This window comes from Convolutriloba macropyga, chromosome 3 (genome assembly GCF_964194025.1).
Source record: "Convolutriloba macropyga chromosome 3, txConMacr16.3, whole genome shotgun sequence".
In the NCBI taxonomy this organism is placed as follows: domain Eukaryota; kingdom Metazoa; phylum Xenacoelomorpha; order Acoela; family Convolutidae; genus Convolutriloba; species Convolutriloba macropyga.
The window spans coordinates 16,463,262-16,489,461 of NC_134470.1; the positions used below are offsets into that span (position 1 = coordinate 16,463,262).

Here is a 26,200-nt window from a genome sequence, read left to right on the forward strand (position 1 = left end):
CTTTACAATTAGATATAAATTAGTATATGGTGATCGATGTCTTTAAGTAACGTGCGTCCTTCTTAAACGACGTTTGTAGCAATTATTTTGTTTTTTTTTGTCCTTTTAACGCTATTTTTCTTTCTACCAATGGTTCGCCTGACAGTTTTTTTCTGCTCTTTTGCGAATTTCTCCAACTTTTGTCTTGAGAAACGGGATAAACTGGGAAAGTGCGAGGGTATTGATTTGATCTGCAGTTCTCTAAGAGCCTTACTAGTCTCTCTGTATGCGGTTCACCGAAACCGCCAAGGAGACTTAAATTATGATTTAAAGGGCAAAAACCCCCAACCCCCTCGACTCCACCCTCACACGGCCTCTTCCCCCAAAATAAAGACTACCATTGATCGCATTGTGTTTTTTAACAACTCGAATTCAAACAAAGAATGACAATTGCAGTACTTTAAGCTCATTACTAAAAATAAGTGTTCGTTAAGATGGCTAAATTAAAGTAAACTGCCTATTTTGAGAAGCATTTTTCAAGAACATTCAGAGTTCCGTTTTCTTTGAAGTTATTAGTAGCCGCGAAGCGATAGCAGCTATTATTGGGGACATGGTGTTTTTCACAATTCAAAGAACTTGAATTGTATTGGTGCGCTGTCTTTTTTAAAGATCTGTATACGCATTTTGGAGCTTTTTCACGTCAGTGAGACGTCAAATTAGAGTGGTGATTTTGGTCACACTGAAATTGTAAAGGGGAGCGAAAAATCGAGTAGGTTTTAGGCGTGACTTTTTTCAAAATACCTTTAAAGTGGATTGAGACATTTTTGTTTAAACAATTTGGCGGTTTTTGAGATGGCGGTTTCTCAAGTGCGTCAATTTGACTTCTGTTTTCAGAGTTTCCTCTCCTTCAGTGCTTTTAAGACGGTTTATATGTGTTCTAATTGTGCTTATCTGCCTTTGCTTGAATTGATGACTTTGCTTGAAAAGATGCTTAAAATTATCTGTTGTCTTATCACTTAGAACCATCAATGACAGGTCCGATTGGTTGCTAATGAGGCATAAAATAACCTAATTAATGGCTCGAGTTATAAGCTATGGGTTTTTATGACTTTGACGCTAATTTTTTCAGATTTTGATTGTATTTTTCAGTTCTGCAAGTATTTATTGTACTTTTTGATGTCTAATCGTTTAATCTCATTGGGACAGGTCTCTGATGCTGCTAATAGCGATTAAGTTCATCAATTTAATCGTTTTTGTTCAAAGCCAATGCTTTCTATGACTTTGACACTAATTGTTTTCAGTAAATTATCGAATTTTTTTGAGTTTAGCGAGTTTTTGTTTTTCAACTTCGTCGTCTTAACTTAGTCTCATTATCGACAGATCTCATTGCTTGCTAAAAAGGCTTGAATTAAAGCAAGTCATTTAGTTTGTAGCTTTTGTTTTGTGTGACGTTTACGCTTTTTCGTTTTTTAAAAATAATCTTAGTTATTTTTTTTTAAATTTTGCTGGTATTTGTTGTACTTATTCCTGACTTATCGCCTAATCTCCTTGATGACAGGTCTCAATGGTGGTTAATGAGGACTGAAATAGATGATGTAATTGTATTATTCAGTAGCTGTTGCAATCTGTGACTTTTATACAAAGTCTTTTCCAAAAGTTTCAGCGGTTTTATTGAGATTTTTGGTTATTTTTGTCTTATTATTTAATATTATTCGTGAGAAGACTCAGCGACATTTAATGACTGGTTAATAATGAGAAATAGAGGAATATATTTGGCAGGTTGAGTTCATAGCAGTTTTTTTAAGTTGATCCTATCTTTTAAAAAATAAAAGATGAATTTCTAGTCTTGCTTGTTTTCATTGTTCTGAATAGTTTTTTGCTTAGTCTCATTACTAACAGCTCTCATTTACCTTTTAAAGCAGAGTTAATGATTCTCAGGTCATAATATAATACAATTCTTGAATTGTATTTCAGGACTTGCCCTGCTATGTTTTTATGCGTCGTCTTCATCGAGGATTCTTTTCGACTTTTTGAATGACTTCAGTGACTTCTACTGCTTTGCAGTTAAAATTTATGTGCGTGACGTCGTTTCTGTTTTTAGGTCAATCGCGCGACTTACCTCACTCAAAACAATAACTTCTGAACTCACTTATGGAACTTTAAATTTTATGAATATTTACTAGTTGAAGATCAATAGTGTGCATCTAAGTAGTGCCAAACTTATATACCCTAATTCCTTAGTATTAGTTTTGAGTTTTTGATAGCGAATATCAATTTTGACAAAGCTCTTTCAGGGCTTTTTCTTTGGCTGTATGTGTCATAAAATTGACAATCCGAATCTAACCCAAAAAGTCTTGTGGTCTGTTGAAGAACTGGTGGTCGATCTGTCTGTTATTTCTTTGTGTTTCAATGCATGGAAAGCCACAAGCGTCTATCGCGGCTTTTTTTCCGGTAATCTGCCGGCTATGTTTATGAATCGGATGAATATCGATAATTCAATTCCTTAGTTGAGGAAAAAAATCCAGATAAAACTTTGTCAGTTTTCCGTACGCAGCAGTTTGAGTTTCACTTGAAATATATATTCAACTTGATCATTTTAAGCGAGAATTTGCGTTGTTAGTTCAAGAGATCTATGATCTAGGTGCATAAACTGAATTACTGAAATTGCTCTACAAAAAAGTAGTGCTGAATTTACTTAGTGCTGAATTTACTGAAATTGCTCTACAAAAACAGATGGTTTACTATGTAGTTTTGAACGTTTACTTTTGTTAATGAGTATTATAGAAGTTAATTAATAACCATCTTCTCAGCGGCTATCATGTACGACTCAAAGAGGAGTAATGGCACTATTTTTAAATTTGTTGCTTCTATTTTCAGTTTTCGGTGAAGTGAAATGCCGGTGTGAAAACAACTGTTTAGGTCAATCTGTTGACCAGAAGTCAAAAGCAGAGAATTTATAGTGGGTTTTGTTCATTCATCGTTAAAAGAGATATCAAGAACATGGGCCTGAAAAATTTTGTCCCAAGCGAACAATGTTTTTTATAACGTGCAGTTTTTCGAAGCCAATATTAGAATATGGGTTGTATTATGGGATGGGTTATGTTGGATCTGTTTTGCTATATTTTGCCCTGTTCGAAGTTCTTTTAGCACATTTGTAATCTTTTTGAATTTTCTATGCCATAACGTTTTTCAATTTGATAATTGGAAAATACCGCGTAGCAATTTGTAGGAATTTTTGTTTTTCCTTTTCTCTATTTGTTTCATTATGAGGTTTTCTGTGTTCTGTTTTTCTATCAGTTGGTAGTCAATTATTGAATGAAACTATTTGTATTGCACGTGCTTTTACAAAGAGTTATTTCGGAGTCTCAAACTTGTGAAGAAAGTTTTTTAGATATTTTACCAGTTTCTGTTATCACACTTAAAATTTTTCTCATGTTATTGTTGCTCCACTTCGTTTCAAAAAGAATAACGTTATTAAGTCGGAGGTTAATTATTTTTGTTAGTTGGCTTGAACGTAAGTGGATATCAACTTCGAGTCGGTCCCAGAGTCCTCCGGCTATGTTTTTCTTAATTGGCTTTCCCTTTCGATCACGTTTTTCGTTTTAAATAGGTCACGACTTTCACGATCGACTCCTGACGTACAAACATCCCTCACTGTTTCAACTGAATGGATTTTTTTCACTCATTGACTTGCGCAATGTAGCGAATACGGTCAAGGTCAAAAGAGCAAAATAAAAAGATTCGGGATAAACCAATAAAGCCCGGTCATCAAGTCAGTGCCATAAGTTCTGGAAGTTCATTAGAGCGATTGATAACTGGTAATAGTTTTACAGCCTTCAGTTTAGAAGCTGAAATAAGTATAATTTTGGAATCTAACTGTAAGTGCACACCAAATTAGAAAAATTTTGACGCTTATAAACAAATCCTGTCAATTTCTGTATTCTTTTTTCGCTTTCTGCTGCACCACTGATGTGCATCTAGCGGGTCAACGACTACTGTTTTCTGGCAATTTGCAGGCTATGTTTGAGGACGTTCGCTCTAGTTAAAAGTCTCCGCCGCTTCACGTTTTCTACGGCTTTATAGCTGGGGAGATATTTCTGTGAATTGTGATTTTGAATTGGAGATAGAAGCACCCAATATTTCTGGTCTTTGGTTCTGTTTGTTTTCAGTTACCGATTTCAACAATCGCTATGGCGTATACTTAAGTTTTTGGACCCACAGAGTGTGCAAGTTTAAGCCTTCAATTTTGTGATGTTAGCTAGCTGGACTGACATGACTTCAAGAGCCGTTTTCAATGTTGATCGAGCCATTTTTGCGTTGTTTAATTGCATCGTACCTTCGGAATATTTTAGGCGTGCAAAAATAAGATCATTGCAAGGAAGCCGTCTTAGAAAATATTTCAATTGATGAAATTGAATATTTGGCTGGCAACTGATTGTATGGAAATGATATACTGGCATTTTTGTGAAGAGGGTTTTGCATGTAAATTACTAATCATATCTCTCCCTTGGAATCAAATCTCTCCCTCAACTGATTCATCTTTTCCCTCCTCTCTTGTTTCTCCTTTTCCTTCTGTTTCGCCTCTTCCTTCTCCCTTTCAATCTGGGCAGCTAGTCCACTATCCTGTGCATTCTTGCTCTTGGCTGCGAAGAAGTCCCTAGCCCCCTTCACCCCTACCTAAATAAAGTTCAACTTTTGCTCAAATTAACTTCATCAACGCGAAATAGTAGATGTTGACAATATGAGTATTATTAAGCTCAGCATACTTCGTGATGGAGACATGCAAATAAGTAATCGTTGACTTCATCATTATGCCCTTCATCAGCTGTTCTATATAGGTCTGCAAAGGTGAACAGTATTGATATTCATCAAATTGCTTCTTGGCGTTGATAAGCGCTATTTTTTGTTGTCCTCTCAAACTACTAACACTTACCGCGGAGACATCGACTTCCGAGAGAGATGCGAGTTGTTTGAAGATGGAGTCTTCATCGAACTGATCAGAGGCGGCCTCTCTGAACAGTTGGATGAACTCCTCCAGATTCACAGCTCCATCCTTGTCCTTGTCAACCTTTGCAACCATCTCGTTGATCGCTGCGCGCGTCTGGGGAGCTTGAAAAAAGATTTAAAAATTCGATTTAATTTAAATTTTATGGCGTGATAGCCGAGAGCTAAGGTATAACACCCACACGCCATGAGAGTTCAACCCCTGGCCTCCGTGAAGCTGTCTGTGTGAATATGAGCACTCATTTGACCATACCTCCAGGTTGACTATAGCCTGACCAATCTTGTCTGCAAAGATGGTACACGCGTAGAAGTTTCAGATTGCAAAAAAAGTGGCCATAGCTATCAAAAAAGCAGTGCTGATGCAAAGAATAGTTTGAAATGCGGGAAATAAAAAAGCAAGAGCAGCTGAGAACAGGCCGCTGTGGGATGCTGTTCTGCGATCACACAGACATCACAATTATTTAATATGTACATTCCCCTCACCGTAAAAAATTTTTTGCTTTTCTTTATTTGCGTGAGCAAACATGCATGTTTTGTAATTGTTTGAATTATTGGAAATCAGCTTGTTAATGGCTACGCGGTCACAGGTTTGGGGAACTGCAAGCATGATGATGAAAGTCTGTAACGCATGCTGTATTCTTGGAAATGCAAATATTTCTCGAAAAAAATTTGCGAGAAACAGATCGTGAAGTTTCGGGCTCCGGTCATCTGGTATCATATGTGTAATACGTGGATGCTTAAAATGCATGGGCTCGTCCACGTGATGCCGAGCATCAAAGTGGGACCTAAGCATTAACCGTGGATAGATCTGCTCTATCTGCAAGAATACTAAAAAACAAAAAAATTGGCCAGTGCTAGGGTAGTGCTAAGAATTTAACTCTGAATTTTCAACACATTTTTGACGTAGACGTGGTTTTTCGTCAGCAACCTTTCTCTATCAACCAGCATATTTTTAAAAGAAAAAAAATCAACGCAAACCAAACAATTAGCTATCCGGTCAAACAACTAGTTATAGTCGTGGGCAAACAAATTTAGTAATTCAAGGCAAGATAAAGTTAATTAACAGCTTATGGGCTTACAAGTTGCTCTTTTAATGCTGAAATATTGCGCAAAGGTTTTAGAAAACAGCTGCAACGGAAAAATAGTACAATCAAAGCTCTAGTTTTTTAATGGGTGAAATAGTTTTGAACAGTTATCCAGAATATTACTTTGTCAACTCTCAAATATCGATTAATTTATGGCAAGAGACATTTGAGAATAAAGTAACGCAAAGAAAAATGCCATAATAAAATCTCAAGCGCAGAACAAAACAAAACTTATAATCCCCCAATATCCTTAAGCAATTGATGATCAAAATTATCGGTAACCACGATGAAGGGCAGAAATGGAGCGCAAATAATTTTCTATTCAATTTTTTATTATTTTATTGGTTTTGCCTCGAAATTAACAGATGCTTTCTCCCACAGGCTGATTATTTTTTGTCACGGTTAAAATTTGAAATAACACGAAGAGAATTCGATAATTTTCGTTGAACAATAAAATTTGTGAGAAACTCAGTAGAAAAAAGTTATATTGATCAATTGACAAATTAGGTTGAGCTGTTTCTGGAGAAATTAACTGAATAAACAAGTTTGATGAGATGTTTTAAAACAGCTTGCAGATTGCCAGCAAATAGCCGCAATAGCCTAATATATCAGCACTTATGAAAAAATAAGTAAAATAAACAGACCAAAAAGAACCTTCTTTTTATTAAATGCTGAGATGTTATATTTTGATTAAGCTCCGGATTAACTTTTTGCTGCATGTATTAGCTGCTCCGCAATAACATTCAATAGGTTGACACGCGCTCACTTGACCTTATCTCTCTGAAATTAAAATAAGTCCATTTCAGAGTGAGGAGGCCATTTTTGAGAGTGAGGTAAGTCACGTCTAACCAAAAGTTTAATCACGTGAATGGAATAAGCCTCGCTCCTCTATAAGTGAATAATGTTGTCATAAACGCAAATCAGTTGAAATTGCATCAAAAGCAGATTGGAAGATATCGTGATGTCCTATGGTGTGAACAAAAATACATAAATTTTTACAAAAGAAAACAGCCAGCCAAGTCCTGAAATATGATCCAAAGAACAATAAGTTATTGACCCGACAATTATTGTTTTTTTATTATTATCAAACTGAGACACTCAGTAAAGCCCCGGACCCCACATGCAAAAAAGAACGATCTGAAATACTCTTGATTTTTTTTCAAGGTTGTGTTCTAAGAATACCTAAAAAGTAGCCATTTTTGAACATATTTATATGCGTCCATTGTGTCTTTAAAAAATACAAGTGTGAGAATTAATAACAGACAGAGCAAAAGAGAGGAAAAACAGAAAATTGTTAAAAATCGAAACTTTGAAAACCAATGACGCCAAACTAAAAACTCGTGACAAAAAACACAAACCATTAAGCAAAGCATATCAGATACCTAAAAACTATACATTTTCTAGAGTTTTAATTGCTGAAGAAGGGACACCCGAACTACAAATTAAGGCAAGATTCACAATTAACTTAAGAATTTCAAAAACAAAACATAGCCGGTAGATTGTTGCTGGCGCGCTATACGCACATCGGGATTGAGAGAGAAAAATAAAAAAAGATTAAATTGACAAAAGAAAGTTTTTCCTAAGTTTCAAGAATTGTTCTATTTCAGTGTGCAGTATCAGTTAGATACTAAACCTATGATTACTTCAGCTTCTAAACTGAACGGTATTAAGATTAATACTAATATCAGCTAGCAATCGCGTTAATGAAATTTGATAACCTAATGCACTATGACTTAACAATCGGGCTTTATCGTTCTATCCCGTGTACTTTGATTTTGCTCTTTTGACCTTGACTGTATTCACTATATTGCATAATTCAATGCGTAAAAGAATTTAAAATCCATTCAATTGAAACAGAGTGAAGTAAGTCAGAAGTCAAACGTAAAAATTGTGGCTTATGAAAAACAAAAAACGTGATCAAAAGGTAAAGTGATTTTAAATAACATAGCAGGACAAGTCCTGAAGTACAATTCAAAAAATTTTTATTGACTAAACAAAATATAGACCTAAAGGGAACTATGAATGGATTGCGAAAGCCACTTAGAACAAAATCCGATACAAAAAATCGGAAAAACAGTAAAAAATCAAAGTGCAATTGCCGCATGTGAACAAAAAACCACAAGCGAGAAGCGAATTTTTGATCAAACTCCGTTATCTCACTCTACTTTGAAATTAGAGCGAAAACGTTTCACGTCGCAAAACCACTCGCTTTTTCGCTCCCTTTCCTGTTTCGGCGTGACGAAAATCACTACTCCAATTTGACTTCAAAAATCGTGAAAATATGTGAACAGATCTTAAAAGAAGGAGAGCGCCCCAATACAATTCAAATTATTTGAATTTTAAAAAAAGAGCGCCTAAATAATAGCCGTTTGAGAGGCTGGCAGCGGCTATTAAAAATAGTATCTCAGTGAATGGAAACGTTAGCTAATAGTTGTAGCAAAAAAATTGGCTACAGTTACGCTACAATGGCAGACCAACAAGAATTGATTGTTTTTCTGAGACTAAGTAGTATGACCACAGGAAAAAAACACGTAACACAAAAAAAAACATTTTTCGAAATACAGGTCTCGAAATCTTCAAAAAGGTTGCTATGAACTCAAACGACTATAAAGAGTCGCCTATTTTTTATTGGCAAACAATGAAATCTTCCCTTAATGAGATTAGGTGATATGTACAACAAATACCAATAAAACTAAAAAATTTAAACGAAATAATTTGAGAACAACGATAATTTCAAACAATTAATTAGATTGATTTATGCCTCTTGATACTGTAATTGAGGATACTAGGGAATAAGACATCAAAATGAAAAAAGGGGCTGAAAAAGGCAAACTTTCAATAAATTTTTGAGACAACAAATATTGTCAAAGTTTAAAAAAAGCACAAACTGCCCGTCGATGAGTTCAATCAATTCTCTATAGGCGCCAGTATAACATATATGAATGAAATTAAAAGCACTTAAGACAAAAACATTAAAAACAGCAGTCAAAATGCCACACTTGAAAAAAAAAACGCTTTAAAAACCTAAAACGTGTTCAAATACCAACTTCTTACTCCACTTTCGAGCTGCTTGGAAAAATTACGCTTCAAACCTGCTCTTTTTCGCTTCCTTTGGTACAGCAATGTGATTAAAATCACCTCTCTAATTTGGTTTGAGGATACTAGGATACAGTCATTGAGGATACTAGGGGATAAGACAACAAAATTAAAAAATAAAAAGGGCGTAAAAGTTGCCAATTTTCATTAGGTAGTAACAACTTGAGTAGCACGTTAAATCTATTCAACTTGACCACAACTTTCTTGAATTCACAAAATAAATAATTTGTATACTGAAGTGATGGTTCAAGTTAATCAGACGTCACTTGGGACTCGACCTAGTGTCACGTATAGAAAATTGGCAAACTTTTATTTTTATCTCCCATTTTTGTAAAAACGTGTCTCATTTTTCTACAGAAATTTGAGAACTAATTAACAATAAATTTACAGTTGGCTAACCGAAAATTGAAGAAAAATGGATAGAGAGGACATGAAATTATGGCAGAAACCAAACAATTAGCTATCCAGTCAAAAAAAATTAGCTATAGTTGTGGTCAAACAAATTTGTAGCAATTTGTTTCATGATAGAAGTCTAATTAACAACTTGTGGGCTACCTTAGGAATGTTGTCAGTAGCATTCATATAGCGCACTAGGATAATAGGGGGTTATCATGCAATATAATACATGGTATAATAGGGAGTGGTATATCATTCGATATAATACATGGGATAATAGGGAGTGGGTTATCCTTTGATATAATACATGGGATATTAGGGAGTGGGTTATCCTTCGATATAATACATGGGATAATAGGGAGTGGGTTATCCTTCGATATAATACATGGGATAATAGGGAGTGGGTTATCATTAGCGGTGATACATGTAAAACATTTCACTGGGTTTTTTTCCGATTTTATTCTTTCTTAATACATGGGATAATTGGGCGAAACCATTACATGTACATCCGCTACTTGCTACAGCCTGGCCACTGGAGTTACAAAACGCTTAATGCATGGGATAATAGGGTTTAGTTTTTCCATTGGGATAACAGGTTATAGAATTAACCTGTTAAAAGGCTGAGAATTTTACCTGTTAAAAGGGTGAAAAATTGAAAGGTGATAGTAGGGTCTAATAATGCATGGGAATAATTCGGTATAGTTTTGATATGGATATGGTAGTGTATAGATTTCAAAGTATGCAAGCTGGTATTGTGGTGAAATTTGAATCAGGATAGTAGGTTAAAGTTTTGCTTGGGATAAGAGGGTATAATTTTGCCTTGGGGATAATAGGCTATAAAATTGAATATCAGCAAACGGATTACAGAGTGAAGATTTGAATCAGTATAGTAGGGTATTGCGTTGCATGGAGATAACAGGGTATAGATATCAAAATCTGCAAGTGGGTATTAGGGTGAAGATTGGAAACAGAACGATTGCATGGGAATCATATGGTAAAGTTTTGCCATGAGTTTAATAGGTCGAGAGTTTGAATATCTCAATGCGGTAATAGTGTGGAAATTTGAATCGGGAAAATAGGATATAGTTTTGCTTGGGGGTAATAGGGTATAGTTTTGCCATGGAGATAGTAGTGTATAGTAATGTATGGGGATAAAAGGGTATACAATACAATGTCTGCATGCGGGTAAAGATATCAGAAATTGAATTAAATTAGTTTGGCATTGTATTTCATGGGAAATTTTGCTATGTTCTTGCCGTGGGGATAATAGGATATAGATTGAGTATCTGCAATCGCGTAGTAGCGTGAAACTTTGAATCAGGTTAGTAGGATACAGAATTGCTTGGGTGGAGTAGATCGTAGATTCTCATGGTTTTAATAGGATATAGTTTTGCCGTAGAGATATGAGGATGTAGATTTGAAATTCTGCAAACGGTTAATAGGGTGATGCTTTGAATCAAGATGGTAGGGATAGAATTGCTTGGGTGTAATAGAGTGAAAATTCGCATGAAAGTAGTTGGTTATAGTTTTGCTATAGAGATACTAGGGTGTAGATTTGAGTATCTGCAAACGGTTAATAGGGTGAAGATTTGAATCAAGATAGTGGGGTTTAGTAACGCATGGAAATAAACAACTTTATGTTTTGTCATTGGGATAATAGGGTAGAGATTTTAAATTCTGCAATCGAGTAAGGGTTTGGACATTTATGAATGGGGAAAATAGAGTACAAATCTCTTGATAATAATAAGGTAAAGATTTCGCACGAGGATATTAGATAGTAGCGGCTACATGTACACCGCTAAAAGCTACAGTTTGTCAATTGGAAATAAAAATCAATTTCAGCGTCTGGATGATTCGTTTTTTTTGCAATAGGGATACTAGTGTATAAAATTGATTTTTTGCATGCCAGTAATAGGGTTGAAATTTGAAAGGGATTAGTATGCTACAGTATGGCATGGGATAAAAGGAATATGTTACTACATACAACTTACTGCATGCTACTTAATACATTCTACTTAATAGATACTAAATACTACATACTACTCACTAAAAACTACTGGCTACAAACTACTTTCTACAAGCTACTTGCCCCAACTGCTTACTGGTTACTACTTACTACATACTACTTACTACATATTATTACTAATTACTACATAATACATGCTACTTACTACATTTTACTTACTTTTACTAACTATTACATACTACATTCTATCTACTACTTACTACTCAATTTTCCTTACATCCTACTTAACGCCTAGTAATTTCTAATTAACTTCAAACTACCTACTACTTAACTACTTACTGTTTACTAATTATAACACACTACTTACTGCATAAAACTTAATAAAAACTATTTATTAAAACTACTTACTACTTACGTCATGATACCTACAACTTACTAACTATTTCCTACCAAATACAAGTTACTACATAATACTTACTACTGAACACATAATACTTACTACGTACTTCTTTCTACATAATACAGACTGCTTTCTACATACTACACACTACTTACCACAAAACTGTTTACCACCTCCTAGTTATTACCTACTACAAATTACTTACTATTTAAAACAGAATATCTACTAAATACTGCCTACTCTCTACTACTTAATACATACTAGTCATAACATACTAATTATGTTCTACATACCACGTAAAACACAAGTTTTTGTAGTAAGTAGCGACTAGTAGGTAGTAGTAACTAGTAATCTTTGTGTGGTAAGTAGTGTGTGTTATGTAGTAAGTAGTATATGGTAAGTAGTAAGTACCATGAAGAAAGAAATACTTAGGGAGCAGTTTGTACTTAGTAGTAGTTAGAAACAAGTAATTAGTAAGTAATCAGTGGTATGCAGTAAGTATTATTTAGTATGTATTAAGTAGTATATTTTTAGTAGTAAGTAGTACAAATTGAGTATTATTTAGAAAGAAGTAATTAGTATCTTTTACATAGTATACAGAACTTGTAGTATGTTGTAATTAATAAGTAGTTAAATAGTAGGGTGTATGTAGTAAGCAGTACATAGTACGTATTATTTAGTAAATGGTATTTAGTTTGCGGTAAGAAGTATAAACTATTACAGACTACCTAATAAATACTACATAATGTTTACCTGTTAATAGATACTAGCCGCAAAAAACTACTTTCTAAATGCTACATACCATATACTACATGCTACTTACCACAAATTACATACAATTTACTACTTACTACATACCACTTACTACTTACTAGTTATTACTTACTAAATACTGCCTACTACATTTTACTTACTATATACTACCTACTACCTAACTACATATTAATTACAGCATACTACATTTACTCAATGCTACTTATTACATATTAATTAGTTCATACAAAAAACTGCTTAATATGAACTACTTACTACTAAATTTATACTACTTACTTCAAAATGAATTCTAATTACTACATGCTCTTTACTACACACTGCATTCAAATTACCATATAATTCTTTCAACCTACTTAATAGTTCTTACAACATAATACTTACTACACTATATACAATTTACTTCATAGTACTTAGTAAGTACCAAGTAAGCAAGAATTAGTAGGTGGTAGTTAGTATGTAGTAAGTAATGAAAAGTATGTAGTAAGCAGTAAGTAGAAAGTAATATATAAAATGAAGTGAGTAGTATGTAGTGAATAGTCTGCATCAAGAAGTAGGTAGTATGAAGTAGGTGCTAGTGCTTACTAGGTATACATAGTGCTTACTACAAACTACTAATTACGAACTGCTTACTACAAACTACTAATTACGAACTGCTTACCCTTACTAAAAACTACTAATTACGAACTGCTTACCCTTACTACTTAATAACAACTAAAAACTACTTACTACTCACTAATTACGGCGTACTAAATACTACCTACTGTATACTAATTACTTCTTAATGTAAATTGTTCACTATATAACTTTTACTTCTATTTATATATCACTTTCTACTTACTGCTTACTGCAAACTTTTCATAACTTACTACATACTACCCACCACCTATTACTCAACACTTCGTACCTACTACAGAAATTTTCTACGTTTTACATGCTACTCACTACATACTAACTTTTGCTTGCTACTTTTTAGACTAATGCGAATACTTAATACAACCATCAACATACTGCTAAATACTTTCTACAGTGTTGCAAAATACTACATACTTCATTCTACTTACCACTTAGATCGTACTACTTAGTGCTTACTGTTTGCTACTTACTACTTACTGTGTTCTATTGTCTACTTTATACTGACTATTTTGTTTCTACTATTACTTAGTGCTTAGTACTTGTCACTTGTATTTTATTACTTAAGTTTACGTACTTTGTAGTCACTACTTACAAGCTAAATCTTACTATTTACTACACACTCTTTACTATTTAGTACTCACTACTTGATACTCACTTTTAAAAATTTTACTTATTTACTTTATACCTACATTTTTACAATTACTACTTACTGTTAAGTTTTCAAAAAGTTTGTCCGTGTATTTGATTTCTATATCGTTTTATCTTCATTCGTTTTTCTTTTTTAGCACTTCGAAGTCATCTGCAATTCTTGTACTTTTTAAATATATGATTTACTAAACAACAACTGGAAGTCATGCGAAATAGTTCTTTCAGTGGTGAAATCAAACATAAAGAACCTACAGTTTTCTTTTTCTGCTCAGAACTCATCCAATAGGGTCATCACTTGTCAGCAATACAGCGTTTTATATTTACTAATATGAAAATTCTCTTAGAATAATAAGAAGAATAGTTTGAAAAATAAAGAATGGTGTTCTTATAGAGTTCAATCAGTCCCCAAGAATCACTTGTTCAGCACTTTATGCTCCTTTGTAAAAGATGTGGACAAGAGCATTACTATTATTAAAAATTTGGAAGGTGAAAACTAACTGAAAAAGTTACATAATTTCACCACTTTGGATAAAATAAATATAGTAGAATTATTTTATCAATGTTCAGTTGAACTGGTTTAAATATGAGAAATTAAATTTGTATCGTTAGTGGTAACTAATACAAATCTGGTCACCTTAGATCTCTTGCTTAAGTGTTTCAACAAAGGAAATGGAAACTAAAGATTTTTTATTTGATAACAACTAAAATAGTTGAAAATTTTCTCAATTTTGGTGTCAAAGAGTACCTATGAGAATAACCAAAGTCATGAGAATAACTGAAGTTATGAGAAAAACTGAAGTTAAAAAACGGTTAGATGGCAAGAACTAACAGATAAATGTTTGCAAAGGCCCATTTATAGTAACACTACGAGTGAAACATGACAGGTCAACAATACATCAGTATATGCTCCTAGATGCTCAAATCTGACAAAAAAGCACCAGAACACTTGATACAATACCGAACACTAACACTATGAAAACTTGCAAAATTATCGGTTTCTGTCTCAAGGGTTACCTATGAGTAGCCAAAAGTCAATTGCACATTAAGTTATCTTTCGTTATATTCAGGTCGTACTGAAGACTTTATTCGAGAAGTTATTTAAAATTAGCAAAACAACCCAAATTTTTATAATAATTTTTTTTGGTTGAAATATTATTTGATTAGTCATTGGTCAATCGCTTATCAATGTTTATTGTGATTAAAATGTTCTGAACAACTCGTTTTTTGACAGTTAAAACAACGCTTCGTTTAAACAGCGAAACCTAATTAAACTCTTCTAAGAGCTCATAATTTAACTTTCAAAAAGTACCTGTGAGTAGACCGGATGAAAGAAAACGTATCTAAGGACAAGTTCAGTGTTAAAACAAAGATCATCAATATTTAGTTGTATGACATTATTTGTCTTTAATTAATGAAAGGATGGAATAATTTTTCCCCACTAAAATACTTTTACTAATATCATACACTAAAAGGTTACAAAAAGATTAATACATGGTTCACTTGCACTATATATGAGTCAAAAGATACCAGCTGTTTTTTTAGTATTAGTTGTTCTAAACGAACAGAACAACTTTTCTTAAATAAAAAATTGTTCGAACAAAAAAACTAGTAGTGAAATCCAAAAGTGCTGCATTTTGGTTTAAAATCTTTAACTTTTAGTCTTCAATGATCAGTTGCAAAACAGATTTTAGTCTTTATATTCGCATGAGATATATCAAAATTAAGGAACTAAAGGTTGCTTTGAATAAACAAACTCTAGCAGAACCTTGAGAAAGCTCCGTTTGTGCTCACATAAAGGCTCTGAACCCACAAATCTTACTTTTCAACAAACTTGATTTCTTCATTTTCAACGTTCTCAAGACAGAGCACCGGATAAAATTTTTCACCCAGAAAATTTAAACAATTAAAAAATCTTTAGGACAGCAATAGTTGAAATCAAGGGATGTTCAATACCCCAATAATTTTTGTTACGTTTTATCTTTAACAAAACAAGCAAATGTTCTCCAGATAAAGATGTTGTCAAGATGCTTTGATCTACAGCCTGCCTTTTAACGTTAAATCAATTTGGCATAAAATTTAGTGTCTTTCTGAAGTTTGAAGTGCACATTGTTTTCTGACAAGAGCTTCAATCTATTATTTACACTTTGCTTACTAAAACAGGCTGAAAAAAGATTCCATCAGCACCAAAATTTGCTTAGGAAAAGTTGTGGGATACGACTCTTCTCATTTTCTTTCAACATCAAATTTTTTAATTGTGTTAAATTTCACTATCAGGAACGAACAGTTTTTTCAGCTAAATTGATATCTGAATGCCAATAGTTAATTCTCTAAATTGCGAGTCACATAACATGTACAAGAACATTTTTGCCAAGCCTGCTACAATTTTATTGGTCAAATGGTTCAAAATCCACTCAGTTCAGCCGTTTGTCAATTGTTTGTTTTCTCACTGGCTGAACAGAGTGGATTGTGAACCATTTGACCAATAAAAATGAAGCAGGCTGGGCAAAAATATTCCTTGGCAAAAATTTGATGATGAAATATAATAAGAAGAGTCGTATCCCACAACTTTTTCCGTAGCAATTTTTTGGTGCTGATGGAATCTTTTTTTAAGCATGTTTCAGTAAGCAAAGTGTAAATAATAGATTGAAGCTCCTGTCAGAAAACAATATGCACTTCAAACTTCAAAAAGACACTAAATTTTATGCCAAATTGATTTAACGTTAAAAGGTAGGCTGTAGATCAAAGCATCTTGAGAACATCTTTATCTGGAGAACATTTGCTTGTTTTCTTAAAGATAAAACGTAACAAAAAAAATTATTGGGGTATTGAACATCCCTTGAATTTTTTAATTGTTTAAGTTTTCTGGGGGGAAAATTTTACCCGGTGCTCTGTCTTGAGAACGTTGAAAATGAAGAAATCAAGTTTGTTGAAAAGTAAGATTTTGTGGGTTCACAGCCTTTATGTGAGCACAAACGGCGCTTTCTCAAAGTTCTGTTAGAGTTTGTTTATTCACAGCAACCTTCAGTTCCTTAATTTTGATGTATCTCATGCGAATATAAAGACTAAAATCTGTTTTGCAACTGATCATTGAAGACTCAAAGTTTTAAAGACTCATTGAAGACTCAAATCATTTTGTAACCTTTTAGTGTATGTTATTAGTAAAAAATATTTTAGTGGGGAAAAATTACTTCATCCTTTTATTTATTAAAGACAAATAATGTCATACAAATAAATATTGATGATTTTTGTTTTAACACTGAACTTGTCCTTAGATAAGTTTTCTTACATCCGGTCTACTCATAGGTATTTTTGAAAGTTAAATTATGAGCTCTTAGAAGTGTTAAATTAGGTTTCGCTTTTTAGACAAAGTGTTGCTTTAACTGTTAAAAAAACGAGTTGTTCGGAACATTTTAATCACAATAAACATTGATAAGCGATTGACCAATGACTAATCAAATAATATTTCAAACAAAAAAAATTATTATAAAAATTTGGGTTGTTTTGCTAATTTTAAATAACTTCTCGAATAAAGTCTTCAGTACGACCTGAATATAACGAAAGATAACCTAATGTGCAATTGACTTTTGGCTGCTCATAGGTAACCCTTGAGACAGAAACCGATAATTTTGCAAGTTTTAATAGTGTTAGTGTTCGGTATTGTATCAAGTGTTCTGGTGCTTTTTTGTCAGATTTGAGCATCTAGGAGCATATACTGATGTATTGTTGACCTGTCATGTTTCACTCGTAGTGTTACTATAAATGGGCCTTTGCAAACATTTGTCTGTTAGTTTTTGCCATCTAACCGCTTTTTAACTTCAGTTATTCTCATAACTTTGGTTATTCTCATAGGTACTCTTTGACCCCGAAATTTTCAGCTATTTTAGTTTTTATCACTTAAACAATCTTTAGTTTCCATTTCCTTTGTTGAAAAACTTATTCAAGAGATCTATGGTGACCAGATTTGTATTAGTTTCCAATAACGATACAAATTTAATTTCTCATATTTAAACCAGTTCAACTGAACATTGATAAAACAATTCTACTATATTTATTTTTATCCAAAGTGGTGAAATTATGTAACTTTTTCAGTTAGTTTTCACCTCCCAAATTTTTAATAATTGTAAAGCTTTTGTCCACATCTTTTACAAAGGAGCATAAAGTGGTGAACAAATGATTCTTGGGGACTGATTGAACTCTATAAGAACACCATTCTTTAATTTTCAAACTATTCTTCTTATTATTCTAAGAGAATTTTCATATTAGTAAATATAAAACGCTGTATTGCTGACCAGTGATGACCCTAATGGATGAGTTCTGAGCAGAAAAAGAAAACAGTAGAGGTTCTTTATGTTCGATTTCACCACTGAAAGAATTATTTCGCATGACTTCCAGTTGTTGTTTAGTAAATCATATATTAAAAAAGTACAAGAAGTGCAGATGACTTCGAAGTGCTAAATATGAAAAACAAATGAAGATAAAACGATATAGAAATCAAATACACGGACAAAATTTTTGAAAACTTAATAGTAAGTAGTAATTGTAAAAATGTAGGTATAAAGTAAACAAGTAAAATTTTTAAAAAGTGAGTATCAAGTAGTAAGTACTAAATAGTAAAGAGTGTGTAGTAAATAGTAAGATTTAGCTTGTAATTAGTGACTATAAAGTAGGTAAATCTAAGTAATAAAATACAAGTGACAAGTACTAAGCACTAAGTAATAGTAGAAACAAAATAGTCAGTATAAAGTAGACAGTAGAACACAGTAAGTAGTAAGTAGCAAACAGTAAGTACTAAGTAGTACGATCTAACTAGTAAGTAGAATGAAGTATGTAGTATTTTGCAACAATGTATAAAGTATTTAGCAGTATGTTGATGGTTGTATTAAGTATTCGCATTAGTCTAATAAGTAGCAAGCAAAAGTTAGTATGTAGTAAGTAGCATGTAAAACGTAGAAAATTTCTGTAGTAGGTACGAAGTGTTGAGTAGTAGGTGGTGGGTAGTATGCAGTAAGTAATGAAAAGTTTGCAGTAAGCAGTAAGTAGAAAGTGATATATAAAATGAAGTAAAAGGTATATAGTGAACAATTTACATTAAGAAGTAATTAGTATACAGTAGGTAATATTTAGTACACCGTAATTAGTGAGTAGTAAGTAGTTTTTAGTTGTTATTTTTTAGTAAGGGTAAGCAGTTCGTAATTAGTAGTTTTTAGTAAGGGTAAGCAGTTCGTAATTAGCAGTTTGTAGTAAGGGTAAGCAGTTCGTAATTAGTAGTTTGTAGTAAGCAGTTCGTAATTTGTAGTTTGTAGTAAGCACTATGTATACCTTGTAAGCAATAGTACCCACTTCATACTACCTTCTTCTTGATGCAGACTATTCACTACATACCACTCACTTCATTTTATATATTACTTTCTACTTACTGCTTACTACATACATTTCATTACTTACTACATACTAACTACCACCCAATAATTTTTGCTTACTTAGTACTTACTAAGTACTATGAAGTAAGTTGTATATAGTGTAGTAAGTATTATGTTGTAAGAATTATTAGGTAGGTTGAAAGAAGTACATGGTAATTTGAATGCAGTGTGTAGTAAAGAGCATGTAGCAATTAGTATGCATTTTGAAGTAAGTAGTATAAATTTAGTAGTAAGTAGTTCATATTAAGCCATTTTTTGTATGAACTAATTAGTATGTAATAAGTAGCATGCAGTAAATGTAGTATGTTTTAATTAGTATGTAGTTAGGTAGTAGGTAGTATATAGTAAGTAAAATGTAGTAGGCAGTATTTAGTAAGTAATAACTAGTAAGTAGTAAGTGGTATGTAGTAAGTAGTAAATTGTATGTAATTTGTGGTAAGTAGCATGTAGTATATGGTATGTAGCATTTAGAAAGTAGTTTTTTGCGGCTAGTATGTATTAACAAGTAAACATTTTATAGTATTTAGTAGGTAGTCTGAAATAGTTTGTAAGTTTTTGTAGTAAGTAGCAACTAGTAGGTAGTAGTGACTAGTAATCTTTGTGTGGCAAGTAGTGTGTATTATGTAAACAGTAGTATGTGGTATGTAGTAAGTACCATGAAGAAAGAAGTACTTAGGGAGCAGTATGTATTTAGTAGTAGTTAGTAACAAGTAATTAGTAAGTAATCAGTGGTATGCAGTAAGTATTATTTAGTATGTATTAAGTAGTATATTTTTAGTAGTAATCAGTACAAATTGAGTATTATTTAGAAAGAAGTAATTAGTATGTTTTATATGGTATACAGAACTTGTAGTATGTTGTAATTAATAAGTAGTTAAGTAGTAAGGTGTATGTAGTAAGCAGTACTTAGTACGTATTTTTTAGTAAATGGTATTTAGTTTGCGGTAAGAAGTATGTTATATATGGTATGTAGTACATAATTAGTATGTTATAACTAGTATGTATTAAGTAGTAGAGAGTAAGTAGTATTTAGTAGATATTCTGTTTTAAATAGAAAGTAGTTTGTAGTAGGTAATAACTAGGAGAAGGTAAACAGTTTGTGGTAAGTAGTGTGTAGTATGTAAAAATCAGTCTGTATTATGTAGAAAGAAGTACGTAGTAAGTAGTATGTGTTCAGTAGTAAGTATTATGTAGTAACTTGTATTTGGCAGGAATAAATTAGTAAGTTGTAGGTATCATGACGTAAGTAGTAAGTAGTTTTAATAAATAGTTTTTATTGCAGTAAGTTTTATGCAGTAAGTAGTGTGTTATAATTAGTAAATAGTAAGTAGTTAAGTAGTAGGTAGTTTGAAGTTAATTAGTAATTACTAGGCGGTAAGTACGATGTAAGGAAAATTGAGTAGTAAGTAGTATGTAATAGTTTGTAAAAGTAAGTAAAATGTAGTAAGTAGCACGTATTATGTAGTAATTAGTAATAATATGTAGTAAAAAGTATGTAGTGAGTAGTAACCAGTAAGCAGTTGGGACAAGTATCTTGCAGAAAGTAGTTTGTAGCCAGTAGTTTTTATTGGGTAGTATGTATTAAGTAGTATGTAGTAATTAGTATCTATTAAGTACAATGTTTTAAGTAGCATGCAGTAAGTTGTATGTAGTAACATATTCCTTTTTTTCCCATGCCATACTGTAGCATATTAATCCCTTTCAAATTTCAACTCTATTACTGGCATGCAAAAAATCAATTCTATACACTAGTATCCCTATTGCAAAACTAAACTCTAAAACCCCATCTACACTGTAACCTATTAACTCCATGCAATATTTTAACCAGATATCACAAATCAAATTTTCACCCTTTTGATCTGCAGATGTCTAATCCTCTACCCCGCTATAACCGTGCCAATGCTATGCCCTTTTATCCCTGAGCCATACTACGTCTACTTTATCGTTTCAAATCCTTAATCTTTTACCCGTATGCAGATTTTCAAATATCCCGAATCAAACTTCAACCTATTATTCTTTTTGCAGATATTCATATTCATACCCCACTATCCCCAGGCAAAAATACAACGAATCATCCAGACGCTGAAAATGATTTCTATTTCCAATTGACTAACTGTAGCTTTTAGCGGTGTACATGTAGCCGCTACTATCTAATATCCTTGTGCGAAATGTACACCTCATTATTATCAAGGGATTTATACTCTATTATCCCCATTCATAAATGTCCAAACCTTACTCGATTGCAGAATTTAAAATCTCTACCCTATTATCCCAATGACAAAACATAAAGTTGTTAATTTCCATGCGTTACTAAACCCCACTATCTTGATTCAAACCTTCACCCTATTAACCGTTTGCAGATACTCAAATCTACACCCTAATATCTCTATAGCAAAACTATAACCAACTACTTTCATGCGAATTTTCACTCTATTACACCCATGCAATTCTATCCCTACTATCTTGATTCAAAGCATCACCCTATTAACCGTTTGCAGAATTTCAAATCTACATCCTCAAATCTCTACGGCAAAACTATATCGTATTAACACCATGAGAAACTACGATCTACTCCACCCATGCAATTCTGTATCCTACTATCCTAATTCAAAGTTTCACGCTTCTTCCCGATTGCAGATACTCAATCTATATCCTATTATCCCCATGGCAAAAACATAGCAAAATTTCCCTAGAAACAAAATACCAAACTAACTTAATTCAATTTCTGATATCTTTACCCGCATGCAGACATTGTATTGTATACTCTTTTATCCCGATACATTACTATACACTACTATCTCCATGGCAAAGCTATACCCTATTACCCCCAAGCAAGACTATATCCTATTTTCCCGATTCAAATCTTCACACTATTACCGCATGCAGATATTCAAACCTTTGCCCTATTATACTCATAGCAAATCTATACCCTATGGTCCCATGCAATACTCGACCCTAATATCTTGTTTCCAATATTCACCCTAAAACCCACTTGCAAATTTTGAATTCTATAACCTTTTATCTCCATGCAACACATTGCCCCTCTATACTGATTCAAATCTTCACTCTATAAACCGTTTGCTGATATTCAATTATATACCCAAGGCAAAATTAAACCCTCTTATCCAAAGCAAAACTTTAACCTACTATCCTGATTCAATTTTCACCCCAATACCAGCTTGCATACTTTGAAATCTATACACTACCATATCCATATCAAAACTATACCCAATTATTCCCATGCATTGTTAGACCCTACTATCACCATTCAATTTTTCACCCTTTTAACAGGTAAAATTCTCACCTTTTTAACAGGTTAATTCTATAACCTATTATCCCAATGGAAAAATTAAACCCTATTATCCCATGCATTAAGCGTTTTGTAACTCCAGTGGCCAGGCTGTAGCAAGTAGCGGTTGTACATGTAATGGTTTCGCCCTATTATCCCATGTATTAAGAAAGAATAAAATCGGAAGAAACCCAGTGAAATGTTTTACATGTATCACCGCTAATGATAACCCACTTCCTATTATCCCATGTATTATATCGAAGGATAACCCACTCCCTATTATCCCATGTATTATATCGAAGGATAACCCACTCCCTATTATCCCATGTATTATATCAAAGGATAACCCAATCCCTATTATCTCATGTATTATATCGAAGGATAACCCACTCCCTATTATCCCATGTATTATATTGCATGATAACCCCCTATTATCCTAATGCGCTATATGAATACTACTGTTGTCAAACGGACTTTCAACTTTTTTCATAAAATTTTAGCAGTTTTCTCCAGATTTTTGAGAACTACTTAACTATCAACTAACAGCTGGCTAATAGAATTTTGAAGAAAAATGGATATTGGAACTCTAATGAAAACAGTTTAATAGGTAAACACAGTAAACAGTAATAGGTATTTTTACTGTGCTAAAGTTCACATTTGTTAACGAGTGTATGTTTCATTTAAAAATTATAAGAAAACTATTGAACTCGATTAAAACAATTCAGAATGAAGAAATGTTTGCGCAACCAGGCCCTAAAAACAGCTCATATCAGTTTGTCCATTGACCATTTTTCTTAATTGTTTTTATTTTTTGCTGTGAAGTTTTCTGAAAAATGAGAGATTATCTGGAAGTTGTCTAATTATGATAATAAAAATTGTTAACATGATAATAAAAAGTTTGCTTTCGAAGAAAAAAAATTTGGAATAAGTTTCTCTTGAAATTTTCCATTATTGCTCTTTTTCTTTTTGAATAGTAAATAATTCAATTGCTTTAATGTCCAGAACAATAATGTCAACGTCCTACTTTTGCCAAAATCATGATAGAGTTTCCATATGAAAATCAAGAGCTGCACAGTCAAATTGAGCAGCTTTCTAATGATACCTGTTGGTGTAATGCTAATAGAAAACTATTAATTTTCTCTGTTTTCTCTTTCATAATGTAGTAAGGTTGTCATTTTTTCATAATGTTATTAATTGCTTTAGTGTAGCGTTTTGTCGAGTCATATGAAAATAAAATTGGGCAGATTTTGTGAAGATTGAAAAAATGCACGCAGTTTGTCATGCCAAGCTTTGCTTTTGAACCATTTTTTGTCAACTAATATTACTACGTCGAGTCGTATCACATATCTTTTTTGTAGTTTTCGTTGTTTTTACATTTGAGAAAATTTAAAAAGTTTCTCGGTTTGATAAATGCCAGAATTCTTACCCTTCAATTTCTCAAACAATCGGGTCAGCTCGAAGATATCCAGCAGTCCGTTTCCGTCCAAGTCAAACTCACTGAACTTTTTTGTGATGTCATCAATGGTTTGTTTTGGCATATCCGAATGCTGCATATAGAGGGACCTCTTTGTAGTTACTTGGACCATTTCTGGTTGAATTTCACCGTCATTCAGTTGTTGTCTTCTGTTAAGTTTGGCAGCTAGTTCGCTTTCTGGCTCTCCCATTGTTAACAATTTTCGAAGTTAAGGTTGCCTTTTAAATCGTTTAAGAAATTTGATCAAGTTATTTTTTCACTCTTCGCTCTTTCTGCTTTTTGAAAACAACAAAATTCACGCTTTTCTAATCAAAATAATTGAAATCTTTCTGAATCAATTTTGCTGCAACGTTTTTGACAGGTCCACTCTTTCGTTTGCTTACTAGCTGTAAACTATATCAAATAAACTACAAATATATGATTTGTGTGATTTCTCAAATGTTATGTGGTTTGCCCAGCTATAAGATGGGCTATGTAGCTTTATGAAGTGTGATAGTGTGTTAGTTGCTGAGTGCTCTAGTCAAACAACAAATCAAATTCGTGTGTCTGTGTATTGTAAATCACAATTTCACAAATTACTCGGTTCAAATTCGACTTCGAATCAGTGTCTCGAACTTAAATTGGGCGTTTGTTTGAAGAGCTATTGAATTGCTTGAATTTTCATTATTTTTGACAACATCTATAGCGATTTATTTTTTTCATCAGTTTTAAGTTTTTTTTTCAATTAAGACTTTCGTCGCAGTCGTATTTCAGCAGCACGCTAAAAAAACTCCAACATAGCACATCGGGTTCCGTACCGTTAACAAATGATGACCACTTCACAAAGTAAATAGCTTGTTTTTCAAGAATCTTTGTTCCTAACTATAGCCTAGTTACTTGTTTTTGATTTCTATATGAATCATAACAATCGCTAGAATTTTCAGAAAATTACCAAGCGCTCCTTGGGGCTAATTCCAGATAAAATTGTGTTTCTGGTATTTCTCCAAAATACTGATGTAACTGAAATTTTAGTGTTCGTGTGTCTATTTATAAACAAATAAAAAATTTGCAATGGCGGCGGAAATGAGAGATACATAAAAATGGAGCAATTTAGGTTGTATGATCACGCGTTGACTTGTTAACATTTTCTAAATGAAAAATGGTCTTTTGCATGATTCAACAATAAACAGAAAAATTGATAAGGTCATTTTTTTATCTTAAACAAAAAGCTTGTTTTCGAGTTTGGTAATGAATCAAAAAAATTGGCCGTTTATTATTTTTGTTAGGAATTCACACATACAAATATATCCGCCATAAATTCGAAAAAAGCAGATAACGATACAGTCCAAATCCCGATAGAAGTGCAGTAGATCAGTCAACGGAAACTCACTTTAATTGATACAAATTTTGATATCTCAATTTATCCTGGATCTTCCGTTTGCACCCTAGTTACAGAGAGCGTACCATTATATAGTAAATCATTATGTAAAAATAAGCAACATACGTATGGGGGTTTTAAATAATATGCACCCACTAAGCAGGTAGAGGGGGCAGAAACGGTAAAGATCCTTAGCATGAGGTAGGTCACTTAAAATGAAACAAAATTATACTCGCTTTAATTGATACAAATTTTGATATCTCAATTTATCCTGGATCTTCCGTTTGCACCCTAGTTACAGAGAGCGTACCATTATATAGTAAATCATTATGTAAAAATAAGCAACATACGTATGGGGGTTTTAAATAATATGCACCCACTAAGCAGGTAGAGGGGGCAGAAACGGTAAAGATCCTTAGCATGACGTAGGTCACTTAAAATGAAACAAAATTATACTCGCTTTAATTGATACAAATTTTGATATCTCAATTTATCCTGGATCTTCCGTTTGCACCCTAGTTACAGAGAGCGTACCATTATATAGTAAATCATTATGTAAAAATAAGCAACATACGTATGGGGGTTTTAAATAATATGCACCCACTAAGCAGGTAGAGGGGGCAGAAACGGTAAAGATCCTTAGCATGAGGTAGGTCACTTAAAATGAAACAAAATTAAC

General features: G+C 33.0%; 1 protein-coding gene across 1 annotated transcript; it reads right to left on the bottom strand.

The window, feature by feature from the left end:
* Window positions 1–4,364: 4,364 nt before the first annotated feature.
* LOC142336900 (EF-hand domain-containing protein D1-like) lies at window positions 4,365–24,641 on the bottom strand. Its single transcript, XM_075385874.1, has 3 exons — window positions 24,117–24,641; window positions 4,913–5,088; window positions 4,365–4,656 (listed from the first exon to the last, which is right to left on the bottom strand). Exons 1-3 carry the CDS (start codon window positions 24,352–24,354, stop codon window positions 4,474–4,476), a joined length of 597 nt encoding a protein of 198 aa, XP_075241989.1. The 5' UTR covers window positions 24,355–24,641; the 3' UTR covers window positions 4,365–4,473.
* Window positions 24,642–26,200: the final 1,559 nt, after the last annotated feature.

Bases quoted from the DNA above. Each gene is read 5' to 3' on its own strand.
- LOC142336900 (XM_075385874.1), bottom strand. From the start codon at position 24,354: ATGGGAGAGCCAGAAAGCGAACTAGCTGCCAAACTTAACAGAAGACAA. The intron at 5,089-24,116 runs GTAAGAATTCTG...TCTTTTTTCAAG, and splicing joins ATTGTTTGAGAAATTGAAGG to CTCCCCAGACGCGCGCAGCG. The intron at 4,657-4,912 runs GTAAGTGTTAGT...AACTTTATTTAG, and splicing joins CGGAAGTCGATGTCTCCGCG to GTAGGGGTGAAGGGGGCTAG.